The following is a 16883-nucleotide window of genomic DNA, read 5'->3' as shown; positions in this document are numbered from 1 at the left end:
GTTTACCGTTTACATAAATGTGCCGATGTTGTCTGAAGTTCAATGAAAATATCTGTTCATTTCTGGTTCTGCTGATCATGACGTCGTGAGCCTGATGCTGCAGTAATTTATGTGACGCTTGAAAGAAAGAAATATACTTACACCGCCACCTCATTTTGAATACCTCGAAAACATTCAACCGATCAAGTGAATAAAATACTTTGATAATATCAAGTCAAGGCCTCAAATCAAAAGCCGTTGAACAAGCGACTCACAGTAAGAAGGACCTCCTTCTGGCCCTCTGAGGTAAATCAAACTCAGCCGCAAAACCTGAACGGATTCACATCCGCTGTTTACTAGTTACAAGAATGCCAAGCTGTACATTTTATTTACGTCAGATCAGACCAATTTGCCGAAACAATTCTCTTAACAGCATTTATTACCTTCGTCATTCTCAAATGAGTGTGTACGAGAAATTACTCAACTCCTTTGATACAAAGTAGCAGAGATCAAAATCTAAAATAACCCCTTTATTAAATCACACCCCTAAAACGAACGAATTAAGATCGAAATTACTGCTACCTCCCACATGAATCATTAAGCAAATCCTTCGAAACTGTCCCACAACATTGCAAACGTTTGATGGATTGATCGGCCCCATCAAACTGCTAGTTCAATGGTCCACTACTTCTGTTCGTTCCCTTCATAGCTGCATTGCAATGAGCTGTGGTTGCCCTGGCCACAATTGTAAGCGCACACAGCTGCTACATGGTTGGGGCTTGACTTACAGCAGTTAAATTTTATATGCTACTCCGCCTAGGCTCTTCATTGGCCGTAAAAAGAGACTCCAAGCCGTACGCCGCCGGTACGCGCCTTTGCAATGGACTCATTCAGTTTATGCGCACGGAACTGCGCGCAAATATTAGGAACGAGGGATCAAATTTCATGCTGTTGATGCGATTATCTACATTGTTTGGTTTAGGGGGCAATGTAGGCTAGATTAACGCTTAGTCATGCGATGGATTATAGAAGGAGGGTGCCTGTCGTTGCTTTCTTAAATATGTTTCGTGTAAAAAGCTCGAGTAACTCAGGAAATGAGTTTATCGGGTCATCCTGGTCAATAGTTTGAAGGAAATGACCATGGAATTTGGCAGCAAAATTCAATCTAGCTTGTTTTGTGTCAACATGTTTTCGTAGGCCCCAACTGCGATCGTTTGACTAACTAACTTACTTACATCCTTTTCTGAACCACTATACTTATGCTAAATAGTTATCTTTGAAGATTGTTAGGGTAATCAAAGTTGAACGTAGCATATTTCTCCACAGATTTAGGTTGTCTGAATGCTGAATATTTAAAGATTGTACCACATTTTGAAACAAAACCATCCGTAAATAAAATATGCTTCAACCTACTTCAACACTAAATCTCATGCCCCCGCGATGGTGTCCCATTTTCCACGCGATGAGCCAGCTTGCAATTACGAATGACAAAACCCAAACAAATATCAAATTATGTAATTATCTGAACTGAACGCCACAGAACACCATCTGGTGTGCCCTGAGAAAAAAAGAGCTATGTCCAAACAATCGACAAAAATTAAATAAAACAATCGTTGGTCATCACCTGCCTCGTTTGACCAGTTTTTGAGGCTATGTTGAGCTGGTTAGTGCTGGCGATAGTAAAGGTTCAGTCTACGACTCGATCGGTCACTGGACCAACTGCTGCGCTTCGGCGGCCATAGGCGGCTAACACCAATAATGGCACCAGCACTTTGTTTGGACATAGAATTTAGCTACATATTTTAAATAACAAAGGCGATTAAAACAGAGTGTGGATTATGTAAACCGAAAATTAACAATTTACGTTGTGGGTCTCGATCACTGTGCTAGGCGACCGAATGCTATGGCGAGCCGCAGGCAAAGCTACCAAACAAGTGGAAACGGGATACTTTCGCTTTCGCTGAAGCAACTCAGGGGTGATCTATAACCTACGTCACATTCGAAAGGAACGGAAGTTTCTCAAAAAAGTGACTTGCTGCACAATGAGTATGTGGAACCCCGGTACGAAGGGAAAGGTGTTTAAAACTTCTCACGCGGCGTACTTAATGGATGCTCCACAACGCAGCCATCCGTCTGCATAACTGTCTAAAATACAGTGTAAAGCAGAGTCACAATGATTGCCTTCCAGTCGAATTCTTTGGATGGTTATTATCGAGCATTTTCTGTTTATTTCTCGCATTGCATCGGTATATAAGCAAGAGTCATGTCATATTTCGGACGCGTGAGTGAATTTGGATTCTTAAATCATTTGTAATGACATAATGTTTCACATTCGGACATTCGGATTTGGATTTAGGCAAAATTCAGTTTGTGCAATTCCTTGAGCAATTCTATTTAAGTATGTACATACGTCCATGGAACATTTCTTAATGTGTTTTGATTATATTAGGAACAGTTGGGAGACTTAAGGTGAAGCCAAGGAAGGGTTTACGGGGGACGAAACAAGTCAAAGGACGCAAAAGGTGGAACTATATAAGGTGTAAGAATAACGGGGAGATCTTATAGAAGTGCTACAGGGTTCCAAGAACTTCCTTGAGTAAAGGTCGTGGAATCTACTGGCGTAACTAGGAATTTTTTGCTGTTCATAAATTAGTTGTATGCTCACATTGCCTTGTACAGTTTGGACAAGTGATGATTTCAATTGTCTGCTAAGGGTATCCTAGAACGTCGTTGTCTCACTAAGTGAATCTGCTTGGCAGACACTTGAGAAAGACGCCAACGAAGGAAAAGGATCTTCTTTATCGACTTAATCCTAGACCGTTCACATTGTCACCAAGCTCATCGTCTCTCCGAGACCACCAGTACGTATTGCTTCGGAGATGGGCTAGTGCAGTTCGCACTCTCGATATAAGCTGCAAAGTCTTGCAACTACGAACTTCGTGACTTTTAGGGGGACACCAAGGTATGGCGCATATTGCCAACTTCTTAAGTAGATCCTATATCCTTGGAAGGTGGGGCACACCACTCATGCTTTCCGCTGCACTGACAATATAAAACACTGGTATTGATTGTACCACAGAAGGACCACGGACCCTTTCGGAGGCCCCTTTCCATGCCGCAAGCACGGATCCAACATTTACGGAACAACGGCATTCCAGGGAGTCTTCCGCGCAGCCAACTATTTGATAGAAAGGTCAAGTTCGTAATTCTGAGACGATATGGGCGATAGCCCTCCCTACAGCTCCAAGGCTGTAAGGGTGATAGCCGATGAAATGGCGTTCCATCCAAAAGATCTCTTCACATTATATGGGCAAGTTTGTCAGAAGTCGTGCCTCTACCACACGTGGAAAGTATGTGATTACTGGTTCGGCACACTACGAAACTGTGGGCACACAAACAAAACATGTTCCGCAGTTGATAGACACGTTTCCTAGTGAAAATACTGTCTCAAAGACTTGAGACATGTGGAATGTTACTTCTCCATCTACCCTTGGAATCAACCTGTGAGTCTACATTCCTTTTGTGAAACTATGCCACGCCGCCATTTGATCATTGAGGCGAACCTGCCCGTCCTACGTATGTAGTCCCTTTATGTCACGCATTTCGAAGCACATTATCTAGTGTCCGATAAGGATGACAATAGGCATCATACCGGTTAAGCATCATACCGGTGAAGACACAAAGCGTATCGTGTGACACGGTGTGGTACGTGCTTGACACCCTTAGGTGTATTAACCTATACGTACTTTCCAGCTTGCCACGATAGCATTCTATCAGTAGCGCCGTGCCCCAAGCCGAGTCATCAAGCCTAAGTATGGATGAACCGACACTAGCCAAAAGCTTGCGCTTACTGTCATACACCGCAGAGCTATTGGACATCATCCAGGACAGTGCCACTATATCTGTTGAAGCTTTATTGCAGGAATGATCAATAAGGCCAAAGGTAAGCATACCGTTGATCATCATCCCTAAGTGCTTCAGACGGAGGTAGACGGCCACAGTCAAAGGTCATCGACCGTCACGGGGATGGCTGACCTCGCGCTTCGATAAGCCGGCATTTGTGGAGCGATTGCTCATGGAGGGTAACACCGACGATTTATCCAGCGATGATCTAGTCGGAACCCTTTTTTTCCTTTCCTGTTGGGGAAATTAAGCCACTACGTCCAATAGGCTGATGATTGTGGAACCCTAAGCCGTGCATGCGACGCCGCTATGCCACAGCGAGCCCTACCCATAAATGGACGCAAACCGGTATACCGGTGGTTTCCAGAAGTCACAGAACTCCGCGGATCCTGCCTAAGAGCTAGAAGCAGGATGCAAAGAGCTCGCACCGATGAGGGTAGAATGGAGCGAGATGCTGCAGAAGATCGTGGAAATGCTGTTCCTGCGCCACGATACAAGACCATGGGCCTCCATCCCCTAAGGCCAAACCAGCCAACGCGATGTCGCCCCGGTAACGAATGGCGAGCTCACCGCAATAGCGAAGTCGCTTAAATAGAACTAGGCATCGAAACGGATCATTCTGTCGAGGCTGATGGTCTATACCGAGAAATCCGATGACTCTGACCACTCGGATAACCAGTTCGGCTTCGTCGATCAACGGTGGACGCTATTAGTGTTGTAACCGAAACGGCCGAGATAGCACTCTAAAGGAAGCGAACAGGTTCCGCTATTGTGCGGTCGTCACGCTGGACGTAAAGAATGCGTTCAACAGTCAGCTGGGCCACCATCGAGTGCGCCATACATTACTTAGGAGTCCCGGTTAACCTATGCCAGATACTGGAGAGCAACTTCCAGAATAGGGTGCTAATCTATGACATCGAGATAGGCGAAAGAAGTTACAACACCACCGCGGGGGTACCTCAGGGCTCCATCCTGTGCCCGGTACTATGGAACGCAGCGTATGATGGCGTAACCGACAAGGCGTAACCTACGTTTCCGGAAGCAGAACTGGAATTGCTACTTTTAAGGAACTTCGTTTGGACCTGGGACCTTACGTAAGCCGTATATTTATAAGTTCATAGCCATCGCTAGAACATTAACGGGTTGAAAAGCCGTTTTCCTTTCTTCCAACTTTCACAGAAAAGTATCAATATAACGCCTACAAGTTATACAACCAAGTGAACTGTGTCGCTTCTTTTTCAGTGTAATCAACACACAATCTAATTATATCTCCTATCCATGGATCCCATCACCGATCAAAAAAGTGATTCCCAGATCTCACATCATACATTTGTTAGTATGATGTGAGATCTGGGAATCACTTTTTTGATCGGTGACCCCATCCGTGTTGGTTGTGGGGACGCAGAGTCCTCTCGGTTTCTAGTAGCAAAAACTATCACACTCTATCATTCCTTTCCCTTCCCAACTGACTGTAAGGACTTGGCCTGCGCCAGAAGTGATTCAAAATGTATTAGCTATTTCAATTGCACTTTGTTAGTTAGTGCAATGTCACAGTTTACTGTTTGCTTTACAGTTGCACTAAGGTAAGAATTGCAAAACACATACAATACGCGACGTGAGACAAGACATAACACTTATCGTTCTTACAATCGTCAAGAAAAGATTACAATAATTATCTTTTGTCGATCGGCTGCGGGCGTCAAATAGGCCACACAATGTAGTCAGTCGGACAATATTTTGTGGGTGGGCTAGATTTCGCCTGAAACCGGTCGACAAAAGGTATTTTTTTAAATCTTTTCTTAACGATTGTAAGAACGATAAAAATGCAGCAGAAACAAAGGAATAATATTAATCTTTTTCGTTTTGTGATTGATCGATCTATGTTTCTATCCTGCTGTATAAGGATAGAAACTTGAAGCTCTGTTAAATCAGTCAATTAGTGGATATTCGCACTACATCAACTCGTCCAGTTGAACATACCAGCTGCCATGATACGCTTCCGCTCGAACCTAATTTCGTTATAAGAATCTTTTATATCTTCATATTTATCAATCCTCTTTCAATACTATTTATCTACGCCCGGCACAAATTGTGACCCGTGTCTGGATAGAACATTAAAGCACAACCACGAGACAATCCCACTCAAAGCCCCCTGAAGCTGGCAATAATGAACGATCGCATTCGAAGCCGTGGAAAGGACGATAATGATGATAGAGCTATTCTCCTCACGCGTACAAACGGCCACTAATCATATTAGCGATATTCTTCGATCACAGCGCGCCATTAGAACCGTTCGGTTGGGTCGGGACAGAACCCGGTCCATCGTTTGCGCGGAACGTTAGAATTTTCTCCAACCACTACTCACGGCGACTGAAAGGTTCGACCAGGTTAGAGCAAACCTCCTCTGTTGGATTGGGTGTGTCGGAAAGGAATTTAAATAAATATGCATAATGAAACCAAATTATTGTTCGTTCTCAATCACATATTCCGAAAGGCAAGGAGTAGGACCAAGGCTCGATGATTGATAGCGTGATTAGCGTTAATATGTTGCTCTACTACTGGCAATTGTGTAGGGGTCTTCCATCATTATAGAACAAAACGAAATAGAACTGCTGAAGGGTAGATCCGACATAGCGTCGTGGACTTTGCAGAGGATTATTAGAAAACCGTTATGCAAAATTGATCACTGCGATCAGCAAAATATCATTTTAGGTATTATACTTCTTGTTGAGAACTAAGCTACAAGCTTAAGAACAGTGTGGAATTTAAGATTGGTTTGGCGGTGGTAAACGAAGCGTACCACAACACCGAAGACAGAACTTCTTAGTAGATATTTCATATATTCATATATTTTTTATTGTATAAATTCAACCTATCTGTAACTTTTGTATCAATAGTTATCACCGAACTTTTTCAATAGTTATTGAGAATTGAAATGTTTTGTAGTTTGTCACAGAAAAATAAATCGGTTAAGAGATAACTGAGATATGTTAATCTAAAGTTGACTATTTTGTATGGGAAAACAGCTTTGGTGCATTTTTATCGTCCGATACTGTGTGTAGCAAAATTCAGTTAGGTTCCTTTTGCTTATACCGTTTTCGAATACTGATATACAACAATGACAAAGAGATAAAACAAGAATCGCGATAAAAGGCGAATATCAATTAAAGAGCCATTTTGCGCTATGAATGTTCGAACATTAGCAGTTCAAGGGAAAGCACTTCTGCTGGATGTATGGAAAGCGATGGTTTAATTACCGAAAACCAGTAGTGACGCTGGCATCTTTATCTGCTGTTTTTGATGAAGTTCGACACTACGTACACCTGATGCAACACATGTTTGCAGACTATCATCCGTGTCTTCCGAAGCTGCAAAATGGTGAGATGGCAAGGATCGTCCAATATAGCTCTGGTCCTCACAAATTCCTACCACATGCTTCCACGGTCAATCGATGCCAGCCAGGGCCAGACCGCCAGCTAAGAGTTGTGTGTTTAGCTGGTAGTACAGCCTTGGCACTGTTGTCCTTCTGATTTCAGCTAAATTAAGAAGGTACGTCCTGAGCGTCTGTTCACAAAGGAGGTGCGGCCCCAACAATGTCTGTTCTGACTTCCAGCAGCCGAATATAAAATGCTCCTCCACCGGAAGCTATACCTAAGGTGGCAGCCCCGCTACGGTGGATGGGAGAACTTTTACAGCCAACTGAATGCCGTCGTGGATAAGATTCCAAAAGGGGTATCAAGGGCAACTTTACTTAACGCGAAGGTTCTTTTTGAAAAAAAAGTGATTTTTCGAAGAAAAATGCCAATATCTTTTTAACTATGAGAGTTAGAACTTTCAGCTCTTTGGAAAAAATATGCGTCGTTGATAGTTCTAAAAGTGCTCGGAACAAAGCATTTACGAGAAACGAACGAATTAAAAGTTATTTCAGGAAAACTGAAAATTCATAGATCACCCTAACAAGAATCTTTTAAAAAAATATAAGTTAGGAATCATAAGAGATAGAATAATGGTTTCTTCGGCAAACTTGCTCTAAATAAGTTCTTTTATAACTTTGTAGAACATTTTGTAAACGTACATAAAACTATTAAAAAGCAGATGTTTGGATCAGCGAAACTAGAGGGACCACCCTAATATCACAATAATGAGAAAAAAGGTCGAAAAATAAGAAGAAACTTTCCCAAAGACACCATGTATCTAAAACTTATGGTTTAAGCACAAACATTTTTGTCTTCGTAAATACGGCTCTGGACCCATTGTGCATTGTTCTCGTTGCTCGAAGGCGTTCTAATATGCAGAGTAAGCTCGATGATCTTGCCGATCGCTCCTCGGCGTCAGGTCTCAGGCGGGCTTCCAGGCGTTTTCAAGAAGTTTCAGAAAATGTCCAAAGAAGTTTCAGCAGTATTCTAGGGACTTCAAGGTGTGCTCCATGGGGGTTTCAAAGGCGTTCCGAGGAGTTGCAAGAGGTTAACTGAGCATTCCATGGCGTTTTAGGAGCACTAAAGGGGGTTTCAGGAGTGTTCCAGGTTATTTTATTGGTATTTCTGAGGTTTTCAAGAGTATTCAAGAGGGTCTCCGGAACGTCCTAGAGTGTTTCCAAGAGTTGCAAGAAGTTTTCAAGAGAGACCCTGGAGTTTTCAAGGGGTTCTTGGGCGTTTCAGGAGCGATACAGTGGGGTTCAGTGTCATTCAAGAGAGTTTCAACAGCATTTCAGGGACATTAGAGACGTATCAACGTTCCAAGGGGTTTCAAGGGAGTTCGAGGGATGTTCCAGAGGGTATTAGGGGCGCTCCAAGCGGTTTTCACGGGCGTTTCCGGTGGTTTCAAGGAGTTTAATGAGTGTTCCATGACGTTTGACGGGCGTGAGGGGAGTATAAGGGGTGAGTCAGGGGCTTTTAATGTGTCTGAAGGGAGTTCCAAGGGCTGTCAATGGCGTTATAGGTTTCAGAAGCGTTCCAGGATGTTTCAAGAAGTTTCAGGAGGGTTTCAGGAGAGGCTCAGGGGTTTTCAAGAAGGATCAGGAGTATTCCCGGGCGTTTCAGGGACGATACATGGCGTTTCATAGTCATTCTAGAGGATTTCAGTGACGTTCCAAGAACATCAAAAGCGCAGCAAGGGCGTTCCAAGGGGTTTCTAGGGGGTTCATGCATAGCAATCTATTTTAATCACAGAATTTTGATTTAAAATAGTGATTATTCGAACTTTTTATTATTTCACAGTAATCTTATTCTTCTTCTTTCTGGCTTGACGTTCCAACTGGAGCTTGGCCTGTCTCTCTTCAACTTTGAATTCTTTGAGCACATCCACAGATATTAATTGGAGGGCTTTCTTCGCCTGCCATTGCATGAACTTGTATAGGCATATTGTGAGGCAAATACAATGATACACTATGTCCAGCGAAGCCGAGAAAAGTTCCCGACCGGAACGGGAATCGAACCTGCCGTCTCCGGATTGGATGGCCCTACCCAGGACGCAAAATTTTCGAGCAGACGAGCTGAAGTTCACCGTGCGTTAATTTTCATTCACTTGCCTGCATGGACTTATCCACCGATGAACCGAATCAGAATCAGAATCGTTCAATTCTAATTGGAAAGACCCCGCTCTAGTGTCAAAATTCTCGGACCGCGATGAATTCGGTTCATCGGTGGATAAGTCCATAATCATATTCAGCTGCTCGATACTCGTTTGTCAACTGAATGAAAGTCACTGAATATTTGTAAACATCTTACAAAGTGTAAAACTGCTGATAAAATATTAACGTTTCGACTACATTTAACGGTGCTCTACACAGATCTTTTCCCATTTGATTGTTGTGGAGTGTTTTTGGAAGGAATCGTGACCATAGACGTAGGTAATTATGAAGATGTGAGAAACAGGGATCGAGAAGATCGGCTTCATATTCAATGACTACGAATTGACTGACTGTGTGAAGAGGGAGAGCGAAAATGAATTTGTTTGTTTTGAATATTCAGTGCAGAATCATTCAAAGTCGTGCTGTTTTCAGTCAATGACTATGAACATTTTGCACCCTGGCCCTACCAGTAGTTTTACTGGAGGCCCCTTTTCACAGAAATGATTTTGGTAAAATTGCTTTTATCATCCGGAAAAATCTTTAATCGCTGATTAATTACTCATCAGACGTTTTCTTATGATGGAATTCATGTAAAGTATGCATGCAACACCAGTAAGTATGCAATGAATGGATTATATACTAAAACTTGATGCCCAATTTATGTGATTTAAACAAAAATATCAAAAAGTTCACTGTATACCATGATACCAGGCATTTCAGGGGCGTTCCAAAGGTTTTCAAGATGTTTTGGGAGTGTTGCTTAGCGTTTCAGAGACGTTCCAGGTGATTTCAATTACTTTCCAGGGGTTTCAGGGATGGCCCAGGGAATTTCAGGGGCGTTCTAGAGGGTTTCATGAAGTTTCAGTGGGTTTCAGAAGAGTACCAGGGGTTTCAGGGGCTTACCAGAGGTTTTCAAGGCGATGCAGAGTTGTTCCAGGGCATTTTAGAAGCATTACAGGAAGTTACGATAGGATTCATGGATATTTCAGAGGTTTCAGGCATTCCAGGAGTGTTCCAGGGAATCTCAGGGAGTTTCAGATGGGTCAAGGACGTTCCAAATAATTTCAGGTATTTGCAAAACAGTTCCAAAAGCATTTCAGGAGGTTCCTGGAAATTTCAGGCACGGGCGCGGTCCGAGAATATTGTAGAGGTCTCAGGAGGTTGTATGAAAGTTCCAGGAGATTTCAGGGATTTTCAAAGGTTTCCAAACAAATCCCGTCGAAACGCTCCTGAAATTCCCTGAAAAGCCTTGCCACGCATCTGAAACATATTTGCAATTCCCTTTGGAAGCTCCCTGGAACGCCTGGAAACCCCTAACCAAACAGATCTCCATACTGTTACTGCTGTTGAACGTGCCTCTGAAGCCGATTCACTGATACTGCTGTTGCATAGAGCTCAAAAACGCTAATCTGCTGAAAATCGCATCGTCACTTATTAAACTAATAAAAACTGATTGACATTCTTGAATTAAAACAACAAGCTTGCTAACATGTATTGCCTAAACAATGTGTTTGTACAATGCATGAAGTGTATGTCTGTACTTACTGCTCCCTGTGAACAATGATACCAATAAAGTAGTATACTCAATGCCTCCGCCATGGCAGGACGGCGAATAATTCGCTCGTGTTTTATTATTTATAAGATCACAACAGTTGGGTCCATCCCGTTGCACGAACATTTGGTGCCGTGACCAATCGTTCGATACCTGCGGGAAAAGTTTTATTCAACTCGACGAACATTTGATGAGAAGCTTCAACGAATATCGCGGTGATGATGTGCAGTGTAGAGGAGTGCATTAGCTCGTGGGATCTACTCCACTTCCAGCTACGATGGTGTGGCCCCGATGGTAGCCATCTGGCAAAGTATGTACGTTCCTGAGTCACCTTGGACAACGGCAGTTCGGACTAGGAAACATACTTGTATCAAACGGCAAGTGCGGCAGTCAGAACCCATTGCAGCTATCATGGCTTCAAACTACAGCATGTATTATCTCCAGATCGTTAGACGCAAGAAGGAACAAAACAGCCCCACAACAATAGATCTATCGCAGCAGACCGGCTCTGCTACTGAGGTGGTTGTTTCAACTGTTTCGTTCGTCATTCAGTTTGAGTTTGTCCGTTTTTATTTGTACCTAAATAGTATAAGTCAATAGGTCCGCCAATTCCCATTTTCGCATATTGAAAACCGTTGGTTTTGGCGGGCGGTATGTTTGTACAATGCATGAAGTGTATGTCTGTACTTACTGCTCCCTGTGAACAATGATACCAATAAAGTAGTATACTCAATGCCTCCGCCATGGCAGGACGGCGAATAATTCGCTCGTGTTTTATTATTTATAAGATCACAACAGTTGGGTCCATCCCGTTGCACGAACACAATGATTCATTCATTCTAGACATACAATCCAGAACAGATACTTTATCAAAACAAACTTGAACTTCAACAAGCATTCCTAAATACTTGAAAGTCATGCTGTCTGCCTCGAAAGCCCGACGATGATGGCAATGTGCTCATTGGCTGATGAGAATGACTAAAAATCCAATTCCCGGCTGTCAATTAATTCAAAAGTCTCTCGATCAAACCTATACTTGCGCCCGGATCGGTCCAGATCAAACGAAGTTCAGCTGAACGCAGCGTCATAGATGGGAACTTCCATAGCCTCGTACAGCAATCAGCAGACAACCACTTTACTTCTAACTCACGTAGCCACTCGATACGTTCTGTAGAAGTTAATTAAATCACGTTTTGTAAAAAAAAAGTCTATCACAATCCGTCGCAAGCCAATGGTTTGCTTTATTATTAATTTTTGGGAACAGGCGATGATCAAGGTTAAGAATTTTGACCGTCATGTATACATAACATAGGGATCTTGCGTATGATCAAAGCATGTTGCGTTCGATGACGACGCACAATTCCGAATGCGAAAGCACCGCACCTGGAAGGGTTTCCAATAGCATGAAGGTCAATGCGTTTTTGATTATTTCTTGTGGTTGATGAATCAGTACTAATGCTTTTATGGCTGATTCTAAAACCTGTTCGATTCAATTTCCAATCAAAAATTGTTATGTAGAATCCTTATTTATATTTATTTTTAGAAATTAAAAAAGTCTAAATAATGTTTTAAAGTATCAATATACTATTCCTACTATCTTTTCGACTTACCAAAGTGTAGTGTAATAAATAAACTGTTAAAAAAACGTATGAAAATATCCCGTGTTAATCATTCATTTAAGGACAAACGTCTTGAAATCCCGCTTCAACAGTGCATTAAAATTTGATAGCGATTGCTGGCGTATTTTCGGTCCTCGGGTTGCTTATAAAACAACTGTTTTAATTAAAGCCGACGTTTCGAGCGTTTATTCACTCATCTTCAGGGCAAACTACAATTTACATACAAAGTTTGAGTAGTCAAGTCATTTGTTATACAAAAAAAAAATTACTCACATCAAAAGTTGTTTTTAGGTCAAGTGGGTTTGGACATGGACTGATGGAACGGCTAACAACATTACACTGTAATTATACATACAAATTTCGGACATAATGACTTGATTCGTTTTTACAATAATTAAAACATTGGACGGAGCACAAACTTACACAGCTTTCACCTAGGCACATCTAAACAGGTTTGAATTAAAATGTCTATGAGTGGAGACGTCAAACGAAAAGATGGAACATAAAGGACGGAAACGGAACATAAAGGACGCGTGGTAGGAAACCACCTGTCCAAAAATATACGGGCTCCCTAAAATACACAAACCGGACAGTCCACTCAGAGTCATATTATCGTGCATTAATTGCCCGACATATGATCTGTCCAAGTACCTTGCAGACATACTACACCGCTCGATCGACCACGACAAATACAATGTGCAAAATTCATATGAGTTCTGCACATTCATAAACAATATCAACCTGCCTCCAGGCTATGTATTGGTCTCGTTCGATGTGGTAAGCCTGTTTACGTGTATTCCACGGGACGTTGCGATAGAAGCGGTGCGAAAGAACTGGAGTATGATCGAGAAAAACACCACAATAAAGAATGTCGAAATGTTCATAGAACTAATTAAATTCAATCTCTCCTCCAGTTATTTCGTCCACCGTGGCAACTTCTACTGTCAAAAGTCGGGAACGGCAATGGGTAACCCATTGTCTCCGGCTCTTGCAGATTTAGTGATGGAAACATTGCTAGATCACGTGCTTGAAGGGATTGATATTCCTATTCCATTTTTGAAAAAGTACGTCGACGATTTGATCACCGCTCTCCCAATCGACATGATTGAACATGTGAGAAATGCGCTCAACGAGTTCAACTCACACATTCAATTCACGTGTGAAATGGAAAATAATAATCAGCTGCCGTATCTTGACATGCTGCTTATACGCACAGCGCAGCAAAAAATCGTCACCGACTGGTACAAAAAACCTGTAGCATCGGGGCGCATTTTGAATTATTTTTCATTTCACCCTCTCACACAAAAACTAAACACGGCCACTGGCTTTATTGGGAGAGTGTTCAAGTTGTCGACGTGCAGATCAGAAAATGAGAAAAAAGAGTTGGTCCGGGATTATCTGCTAAACAACAACTACTCAAGTTCATTGATAAATCGGTTGATAAACCGATATATCAACAAGAACACAAACACACATGAGAGTAACAGCAGTACACATCCCGAACCAAAAATGTATCGATCTCTTCACCACGTAGAGAAGCTCACGCCGGCTCTCGCAAAAGTCATCAATAGAAACTTTCCCAACGTTCAACTGGGCTTCAAATGCGTCAAAACAAACAGACTGTTGTTTTCGAAGCTCAAAGATGCAACGCCGCAGTTGGAGAAGAGAAATGTGATTTACCGCATTCCCTGCGCCGATTGCGACTGCGCATACATTGGGCTGACTACGCAACAGTTGAAAAACCGTCTCTCTGGGCATCGGTCTCTCATTAACCGATACGCAGATTTGAAATCTTCCGACCCGAACAGAGCGACGGAGAGGGAGGAAGAATTCAAAAAGACGGCGTTGATGGTCCATGTGATTGAAAACGAACACCGATTCGATTTACCTGGTACTAAAATTCTAGAACAGGACAATCGTCTGAACGCACTTCAAGTTCTTGAAATGTGTCACATTTTTTGTGACACCAAAACGGTTAACTATAGAACCGACACAAGTAATTTAAGTGTTGTTTACTCGGGTCTTCTGCACTCAATCACGAACGGAGAAAGATAGCAGAACATCATCACAGCACGCTGTGATTCTCTGTTTCTGTTAATGTTTCCGTCCTTTATGTTCCATCTTTTCGTTTGACGTCTCCACTCATAGACATTTTAATTCAAACCTGTTTAGATGTGCCTAGGTGAAAGCTGTGTAAGTTTGTGCTCCGTCCAATGTTTTAATTATTGTAAAAACGAATCAAGTCATTATGTCCGAAATTTGTATGTATAATTACAGTGTAATGTTGTTAGCCGTTCCATCAGTCCATGTCCAAACCCACTTGACCTAAAAACAACTTTTGATGTGAGTAATTTTTTTTGTATAACAAATGACTTGACTACTCAAACTTTGTATGTAAATTGTAGTTTGCCCTGAAGATGAGTGAATAAACGCTCGAAACGTCGGCTTTAATTAAAACAGTTGTTTTATAAGCAACCCGAGGACCGAAAATACGCCAGCAATCGCTATCAAATTATCAAAGACGGTCGTTATTTTATCAAGTGCATTAAAACTTCAAACGCACAAATCTCAAGAAGCAAGCTTTACCCAACAAAGCATTTTATTATTCCGTTCTTGCTCACTTGTAATTTGCTTAAAATAAGAAGATCAGGTGCGCTAGTTTTGTTTACGAAGAGATTTGTGCCCTCGAAATCGTGAGTAGGTGCCAAAGTCGGACATTTTAGCGGCCATTTTGGGATTCCAACAAGTCTGTCCTTAAGCAATAAACTGATTTATGCGATATGCTTATTCTTCAACGCCGAGGCAATCCTCTTAATCGAATGTCCAATGAAATAAATCAAATTTATTGGCCACTGTTGAGTACGAAGCAGACGAAGCTTCAACAGGGATTCTAAATGTCATTTTGCATCCAGCAGCAGCATTCTCAAAAATACAAGGAAGGAGGCTGCCACCGAAGCCGGATGCAAGCGGACGATAAATGGCACCATGCGGCGACCCAAAATCCAAGAAAAGGTGATTTGGAAATCAGTATAATATAGGCAAAGTGGCATATTATAAAAAAAAATACAGGTGAAGATGGGAAAAGGATGGATGTTACATGCATTTCGGAAGCTATGGCAGCTTCTGTCGGATATGCAGTCAATCAAGCAAATTTTTGTGGTAGATTTCACTGCTGGCAGCACCCTCACAAAGTCGAAACGAAATTTGTGTTTTCTTTTTTTGCCAGGGGAATTACTCATTTTTAAATGATTGGAACTGACTTTTTAGCGAGGAATTTTTCAAAAAATATTTGTAATGGCTGAACTATAGCTTTTACTTATAGCAATTCGCTTATAAAGCATCAACTATGTGAAATCTCATTCTAGTATGTATGCATTGAAATTTCAGAAAAAAATGCTTAACTTTCGAACTTTTATTCTTTTTAATACACGGTTGCATGTTTTTAATTTCAAATACCGTAATCCGGGGTAACATTGATCAAAAGTTTCGATCTTTCTTTAACAATTCTTTTGTTTAAGCAAACGTTACATGTTTTATATTTTTAAAACAAGTACTGCCCCCCTGAGTATGTGTTAAGCTACTCGAAAAAGCATTGCAAAACTTTAAAACATGTTTAAATAGGTTTTATAATCTAATTTTTGATTTTGTTGATTTGGGGTAACATTGATCATGTCAGTGATCAATGTTCGTTTGTGTTGAAAATACCCTTTCTTAATAAATTTTGGGTCGCTGATTTCGAATATGTTGTCCAAATTCTTACAAGTTATTAACTTTTTAGATATTTTAGGATTAAAATCCTCCAAATTGCGAATAACGCCTTAAGGTAGGCAATGACTTAAGGAATTGATAGTCTACTTTTAATAAATCGTATATTTTATTGAAAAAGAACATTTTCATAAAAGTTTTCTTTATTAAATCCAACTCTAGGATATCATATTGAAGTAATACAGTGATTTCGAAGCTCATATTGTATCTAGTATTCATGCAATGCATGAATGTTTGTCAATGTATCGCATTGCGTGGCGAAACACAGTTATGGAAAAATCGATTTATTTCAATGTTTATGAAATTCAATTTTCATAAATTACATGTCATTCAATAGCTAAATAATAGCAGATAGCGATATACCATTCGATAGCGTTAACTGATTCAACATAAAATGCTTGTTTGAACATTTCATGAGGTCGGTCAAGCTGATCAATGTTACCCCGCTGATCAATGATACCCCGTTTTACGGTACCACGAATATTACAAATACTTA

At 41.4% G+C, this 16883-nt stretch overlaps 2 protein-coding genes across 7 annotated transcripts in view; one reads left to right on the top strand and one right to left on the bottom strand.

Annotated features, from left to right (window-relative positions):
- LOC109423237 (cadherin-99C-like) overlaps nucleotides 1-16883 on the bottom strand; it is a 414770-nt gene that overhangs the window by 329540 nt on the left and 68347 nt on the right. The window lies entirely within an intron of this gene.
- Nucleotides 9566-16874, top strand: LOC134285413 (uncharacterized). Its single transcript, XM_062846080.1, has 2 exons — nucleotides 9566-14965; nucleotides 15028-16874. The coding sequence occupies exon 1, from the start codon at nucleotides 13463-13465 to the stop codon at nucleotides 14675-14677; it is 1215 nt and encodes a 404-aa protein (XP_062702064.1). The 5' UTR covers nucleotides 9566-13462; the 3' UTR covers nucleotides 14678-14965; nucleotides 15028-16874.

Source organism: Aedes albopictus, chromosome 1 (assembly GCF_035046485.1).
Source record: "Aedes albopictus strain Foshan chromosome 1, AalbF5, whole genome shotgun sequence".
NCBI lineage: Eukaryota > Metazoa > Arthropoda > Insecta > Diptera > Culicidae > Aedes > Aedes albopictus.
Note: the sequence above shows the minus strand (reverse complement) of the source record. Positions and strands in the feature narration are given on the sequence as shown.

Bases quoted from the DNA above. Each gene is read 5' to 3' on its own strand.
- LOC134285413 (XM_062846080.1), top strand. From the start codon at position 13,463: ATGATCGAGAAAAACACCACAATAAAGAATGTCGAAATGTTCATAGAA.